The sequence below is a fragment of the Dipodomys spectabilis genome, unplaced genomic scaffold (assembly GCF_019054845.1).
Source record: "Dipodomys spectabilis isolate Male_0828 unplaced genomic scaffold, ASM1905484v1 ptg000340l, whole genome shotgun sequence".
Classification (NCBI taxonomy): domain Eukaryota; kingdom Metazoa; phylum Chordata; class Mammalia; order Rodentia; family Heteromyidae; genus Dipodomys; species Dipodomys spectabilis.
In genome coordinates, this window is record NW_024871017.1 from 906,331 (window position 1) to 912,506 (window position 6,176).

Below are 6,176 nucleotides of genomic sequence, written 5' to 3' on the forward strand. Positions count from 1 at the left end.
ATTTTATGAATGTGAAATCTTCCACATGATTGCTAAATGATTTAGGTTTTATTTCTGCCTCGTGTGTTCTTAAAAATACCAGCTGCTGCTTAGTTGGAATGTAATTTAATTTGACTGACATATGAGTTTTATAGTTCCTAAACAGGAATATATTTTCCTTGTTTGTATTCATAAGCTTTTTAGTCCATATGTTAATGTGTTCCTTGATTTAATTTATCTTGAAAATCAATATAAACAACAACAAATCCATACTTGTTAAAATTTTAAACATGCTTCTATTTTTGAGAGTTCACACGTAAGCTTACAAATTTCCTTGCCATTTTAGTGGCTTCCGATTTTAGGAATTTTTCTATTTTAGGAATTTTATTATTTTGTTATCAGAGACAGTTTTTGATAGTGATATAATTTTGTATTATATCTCTGAGAACAACTGCATTTGGATGAGTGAAGTATTTCTCCTCAGTTGCTTGAAGCTCTCATTTTTGCCTGGAGTGTCTCGTTTGCCTATGGCCAGCCTCCAACTTTGATCCTTCCACCTTTGCCTCCCAGGCTGGGCTTACAGCTGTATGTTTCCTTATGTGTTACATCTTTACTCTGCTATCTGTAACTTCTGTGGAGAAAAAATAAGTTAAATTGTACAATTTGAGTAATTACGTGTATTAGTCAGATTTAAAGAAATTAAAACTTGAAAGTTATATTAGTAAATAACTTATACTGATCTAATATTTTATTTAAAAATTATGTCTATAGCAAAAGGTGGTTTTTTTTTTTTTTTGGTTGATTGTAGGGCTTTAGCTCTGGGCCTGGGCGCTGTCCCTCAGCTCTTCAGCTCAAAGCTACCACTTGAACCACAGTGCTACTTCCAATTTACTGGTGGTTTATTGGAGATAAGAGTCTCATGGACTTTCCTTCCCAGGCTGGCTTTGAACCGTGAGCCTCAGATCTCAGACTCCTGAGTAGCTAGGATTACAGGCATGAGTCACCAGCTCCCGGCAGAAGGTGCTTTTTAGATGTAGTAAGAAACATAGCTCAGTTACTTTGGTTAATTTTTGGAGAGCAGTTAGAATGTCATTAAAGCATCAGAAAAAGCAACAGTAATCCTAAAAGTATGTTTTAAATAAAATTTAAGTGAAGACTGTACTGCTGTTTTAATATAATAATAAGTTATCATATATGCTAAATAATAATGGTTAGAAACTATAATATTCTTTTTAAGAATCTTTTCCCTTCTTTTGGGAAGTAGTGATTTGTGGGGAAGAAGCTGTGGTGAGTGGAATTTTCTCAGTTTTAGTTGGGTAATAAAATTCACTTAATATAAAACATTCCTTGTTCTGCTTTTATTCCTTACATTAGAGTAGTAGGAACTGTGCTGATGAACTGCTTACCTTAATTCTTTAAAAATTCCTGACGCTCCAGTTTAATCACTTGTATTTATAATGTTCTAGTGTGACCTTGTTAATCCAACTTGTTCAAGTGACATTTGATGAGTTCTTATTGCTGGTGCTGTGGAGACTAACAGGATAAGTGAATCCATTTCTTGGGCTCATTTTTCCTCTTCAGTGTTTTCAGTAATAGGATAAAATTATTCTGATTAACCCGCACTGTTGTCCCTTTCAGAAATTTAGTCTTTGTTACGGGTGATTTTAGAGAAGTCGAGGGTAATACTGAAGAGCTTCTCTTTGCTAAGCCTACTTGCCTGACAGGTTGAATACATGGGCCTCATTTCTTTTACCTAGCTGTCAGATCTAGTCTCTTTGGACAGACATTTAGACATCTTTTTGGCTATCAGTAATTTAGTTCTGGGGGCTTTCCCTGAGTTTTTCTAAATTGATTAGTGAATTACAGCAGAGTTTTGAATGTCTGTAATGCTGATAACTAAAACAGAACTAGACTAGACTTGGAAATTATTTTAGGGAGTTACTTTACCTTTTTTTTTTTGTAAGTCATGAGGCCTAAACTCTGGGCCTGGGCACTGCCCCGCAGCTCTTCAGCTCAAGAGCTAGCTCTCTACCACTTGAGCCACAGCGCCACTTTCAGCTCTTTTTTTTTTTTTTTCTGCTTATGTGGTGCTGAGGAATCGAACCCAAGGCCTCATGCATGCAAGGCAAGTGCTCTACCACTGAGCCACCTTCTGTATTCTTAAAAGCCTAATTATTAAAGAAACACTTTGAGGAATGTACCAGTAGGTAATGATTATAAAATGGTATACTTCAATTTTCTTAAAATAGTTAATATTCAAGACTATCTGTAAATATGTTATTTTAATGTTACATGATTTCTGACTTGCAGGTTTTAAATGCACAGAGAGCAGGCTACAAAGCAGCCATAGTTCACAATGTTGAGTCTGAGGACCTCATTAGCATGGGATCCAACGACAGTAAGTACAGGTATCACTTTTCTTCTCTCCTGTTTGACAGAAACTAAGATGAAACTGGGCTTGCCTTCTTCCATTTCCCTTAAATTCAGCTCAATATGTTCTCTATTAGTAGTTCCCAGGTATCAGTCCTTTTGGGATAAGTATGGTTTTTTTTGTTTTTTGTTTTTGTTTTTGGTTGGTCGTGGGGCTTGAACTCTGGGCTTGGGCACTGTCCCTGCACTCTTCAGCTCAAGGCTAGCACTCTACCGCTTGAGCCACAGCACCACTTCCAGTATTCTGGTGGTTTATTGGAGATAAGAGTCTTACGGACTTTCCCACCTGGGCTGGCTTTGAACTGAGATCCTCAGATCTCAGCCTCCTGAGTAGCTAGGATAACAGGTGTGAGCCACTAGTGGCCTGGTTTCAGCATGTTTTTTGATAAGAGTTTTGTAGGGGCCAGGCACCAGGAGCTCATTCTTGTATTCCTAGCTACTTACGAAGTTGAGCTTGGGAGAATCACTGCTTGAGCACAGCCTGTGCTGAGAAGTTTTTGAGACCCCTTCTCAACTAATAGCAGAGTACATCTATCATCTGTCTATCATCTCAGCTATGACAGGAAGCCTCAGATGAGCAGGTCGTGGTTCAGGTGTGTGCCTGGGAGGAAAGGAGAAATAATCAGTGCAAAAAAGGCTGAAGACAAGGCTCAGCAGTGTCTGCCTTGGAAGTGTGAAGCTGAAGTCAAACTGCAGTAATGTCCCCTCCTCCAAAAAATACAAGCTAGGAATGTCCGTACAATGTCATTGTAATACCATAAAACTTTCTTGTCATAGTTGTCAGTTCCTAAGGAGAATGTGCTAAATATTAAAAGTAGCATATAACGCTATAATTTTGTTGTTGCCATGGAAATGCTTCAGCTGTTACATTACAAACATCATTCAGTTTTTAATCTGGACTTTATTGCCTGGATCATCTTCTGAGATATTTTACCCCATACTTGTGCATATGTGTGTGTTTAAGCATTTCATTTATTCCAGCACAAATGCTGTGGAAATCACAATCCCATTGCCATCATTGAAGAGCAAAAGAATATCAGAGGAGGCATGTGTCTGTTCCTCTTCTCAAGACAGTCCCTAGCAATAAGCAGCATTGGTGTGTCCATGAGTAGAGAGTGTCATGTCTAGAAGGAGATTCTCAGAGTATCTTGCTGCCAACACTTCAGGTACTAAGTGTGCTGGTTGTACTTCAGCCAGAAAGTGGTGACATACTGGAACCCCAGAATAAGCCAGTGTAGTGGTAAGAGCCAAGAAGTGTGGATTTATCCCAAGCTATTTAACACACAAACTAGTCTGTGCCCTTGGAAAAGTTATCTAACTTTTCTACACCTGTTATTTTTACCTATAAAAGAGAGAATCATTTGACGTTTTATTTGACTTGTCTGGGTTGGAAGGATTGCATGCAGGAGGGTCTATGAGAAATGCCTTGGCAGGCAGAGTGGAAGGGGTCTGGAAGGGAGCCGGATACTGTACCTGGATTCAGGTGGTACCCATTCCTCACGCTAGAACATGCCTCTGAGTTGTTTCTCCCCTTTTCCTGTAGTCACTACTCTTGTGCATCTGGCACTGCTCCAGGCAGTGATAAAGTGTGCTTGCTTGCATACTGGTCACTAAGCTAATGAAGTGCTTTCTGGATGCTGTCTACCAGGTTGGCGCTGGGTACATGACAGTCTTCTCATCTGTGAGAGGGTGCTGTGAGGTTTGAGTAGGTGAGAACTGTGAGGCATCTAGAACATTTAGCTTTCTAGGGTAAGGGAGAAAAAAGAAATAGTGATGATGCTTCCTCCCTCCTTGGGGTTTCCATGGACTATGGGTGGCTGGAGGGGGGGTAATGGCTGATGTGTGTAGGAATGAGTGCTTATATTAACATGAAACAGTATTGTGTATGCAAAATCCTTCATCTGCCAAGGTTACCAGCTCATAAGGATCAAAAAGAAAACCAGCTTAGTGGTTGCTATAGTCAGGACAGGATTTAATTTAAAAGACAGTGGGGGAATTTTGGAGGCTGGTGGGACACTCTGAGTCTCCGTGGTGGTAGATAATTGTACTCATTTGCCAACGCTTACAAGAACGTTTGATGACTCCCAATATAATGTGTCTTTGGAAGGAAGGAGTGTGGTGTGCTTTGTTTTTTGTTGCTCTCCTGCAAAAAATGCATACCGACTATGCATTATAAAACAAAGTTCTATATTATGCATAAGATACAATAAAACGATTTTGAAAACTGAAAAGAAAGTAAAGGGCTTTCCCTAAGGCCAAGTCTGTTAACTCACAGCACATACATAGTAAGGCTGTTTTTTCTAGTAGTAACATTAAAAAATGATAGTTTTCATTTCTATTCCTGAGTGATGGGTCATTTTACAGAATTCTTTTGGTGGCATTTGGTGTGACTGTGGGTATAAGTTTCACATCTCTTTCGATACCAGTCATGATGTGAGGCTTTAAGAGCTCCAGGGGTAGTGGAGGTTGATGGAGTTTCCTCTCAGCCTGCCTCCACAGAGGGCCTGAGATGATGGCCGTGCTTCTGTGTGAACTGTTGGAAGGTGCTCCCGGTCTCTGCTTGTTTGTCTCTTAGGGAAATGGGTTTGTCAAAGCTTTTTATCTTTGTTATTTAGCAATTAAGTTATCTGTAGGAAGAAAACCTAGGCTTTCTTCCTCATTTTCCTTCTGTAAATCAGGTGAAAACATTAAAGGTAAAAAGTCTGTCTCAAACATTGTCTCAACCTTATAGGCCTGTTGAGAGAATTTAGTGAGGTAATGTATCTATGTAAAATACTAGCTTTGTTATTGTAAATGGTATTTTGTTTCTAAACTAAACTACTTCAATGATGAGAATAAATCTGCAGTCTGGAAAAATCAACTGATAGACATGTTGACTGTAATTGGTTCCAGTTGTTTTTGCTGTTGTGAAAGTTGAGTTGATTGTACACTAAGAAAACAGGCTTTTACAAATAATTTCATTACTCTTTCCTACAGTTGATATATTAAAGAAAATTGACATTCCATCTGTCTTTATTGGTGAATCATCAGCAAATTCTCTGAAAGATGAGTTCACATATGAAAAAGGGTAAGTAATGAATAATAGAAATAATCATGTAACTTATAATTTTTTCAAGGATAAAATTATATAATGTTAATTGTAATCAAGATTATGTTTTAGATGAACTCTATTGTGCTAACTTTTCACTTTTTAAGTCTGAATTTAAGACTTGATACGTGGTGCTCTAGTATATAGTGTTACTTTTTTCTTTTTTGGGGGGGGGGGTGGTACTAGGACTTGAACTCTGGCTCTCTTGCTTGCTGTGCAGTCTCTACTGCTGAGCCATGCCTCCACGCCTGTTTCCCTTTCTAGGTTTCCCTCTCTGCCTGGTCCATGACCCACCTGTTTTATGCTTCAACCCTGTTAATGCTGCTATGAAAATCTAAGCCATTGTGTCAGGCTTCCCTCTGTGGAGATGGAGTCTCATAAACTTTTCTGCTTGGAACTATGATCCTCCGACTCTGAGCCTCCCACATAACACAGTATGGCAGGCTCCTGGTGCTGTGTGCTGGTATGGGTTAAGAAAGGCACGTGTGAACTTTTCTGCCCAGGCTGGCCTCAAACCACTGTCCTCCCATCTTCTTTCTCCAAGTAATTAGGATTACAGCATGAGCCGCTGGTTCTCAGATATCCCGTTTCTTTTGTGTACAACTATATAGCAAAAATTCAATGCTACGGAGGCTCATGTTGGAACCAATGTTGCTCAAAAGATACAGCTGTCCATTTT

General features: G+C 39.1%; 1 protein-coding gene across 4 annotated transcripts in view; it reads left to right on the forward strand.

The window, feature by feature from the left end:
- Rnf13 (ring finger protein 13) overlaps positions 1-6,176 on the forward strand; it is a 41,202-nt gene that overhangs the window by 23,448 nt on the left and 11,578 nt on the right. For 3 of the 4 annotated variants that reach the window (XR_006145065.1, XM_042665648.1, XM_042665649.1), the window contains exons 5-6: positions 2,290-2,377; positions 5,386-5,476. Coding sequence is in view for 3 of the 4 variants with exons in the window: in XM_042665648.1 (XP_042521582.1) it covers positions 2,290-2,377; positions 5,386-5,476 (179 nt within the window). In the remaining variant the exon portion in view is untranslated. Of the gene's footprint in view, positions 1-2,289; positions 2,388-5,385; positions 5,477-6,176 lie in introns of all 4 variants that reach the window. The other variant, XM_042665650.1, reaches the window with a different exon arrangement.